This window comes from Sinocyclocheilus rhinocerous, unplaced genomic scaffold (genome assembly GCF_001515625.1).
Source record: "Sinocyclocheilus rhinocerous isolate Xijiao unplaced genomic scaffold, SAMN03320098_v1.1 C35454574, whole genome shotgun sequence".
NCBI classification, from domain to species: Eukaryota; Metazoa; Chordata; class Actinopteri; order Cypriniformes; family Cyprinidae; genus Sinocyclocheilus; species Sinocyclocheilus rhinocerous.
Genome location: NW_015752114.1, coordinates 1 through 486, shown reverse-complemented (window position 1 = coordinate 486; position 486 = coordinate 1). Strand labels below are relative to the sequence as shown.

At 57.6% G+C, this 486-nt stretch overlaps 1 protein-coding gene across 1 annotated transcript; it reads right to left on the bottom strand.

The window, feature by feature from the left end:
* Nucleotides 1-3: 3 nt before the first annotated feature.
* LOC107734872 (histone-lysine N-methyltransferase set1-like) lies at nt 4-483 on the bottom strand (the record flags this gene model as incomplete). The annotated part of the gene is made up of 1 exon (XM_016546759.1): nt 4-483. A coding segment is annotated over one exon (480 nt), but the record flags the coding sequence as incomplete, so codon positions are not given.
* Between the last annotated feature and the right edge of the window lie 3 nt (nt 484-486).

Sequence of the window (486 nt, the reverse complement as noted above, 5' to 3'; positions counted from 1 at the left end):
AGACTGGTAACCCGAGGCATAGCCACGACTCTCTGAGGGTGACGGCTGGTAGGGGGAGCAGGGGCACGTCTGGTGTGGTGTCTGGTATCCACTGGAACTGCTGCTGTATTTGAGATCCAGATGGGCATGAGAGTGGGACCGGGAGGGTTCAGGGTATGCAGGATGGCCTGCGGGAAGTGGATCGAAGTTAAATGCTGGTAATTCATGACCGTGAGGCCCGTAGGGGGATACGGTAGCCCTTCTGTGCCAGTATTCTGCCTCTCGTTCTCTCTCCCACTGAAGTTCTGCTTCTCGGTCTCTTTCCCAGTGCAGAGACACTTCTCTGCCCCTTCTTAGCCCCGCCTCCCGGTCCCATATCTCCGCCCCTCTTTGCATATCAGCCTCTCGGCCCCGTCTTAACCCAGTATCCCGGTGAAGCTCTGCCTCCCTCTCCCAGTGTATTCCCTCCTCTCTGTCCAAACGGAGGGTGTGGAAATCTTCTCGCCG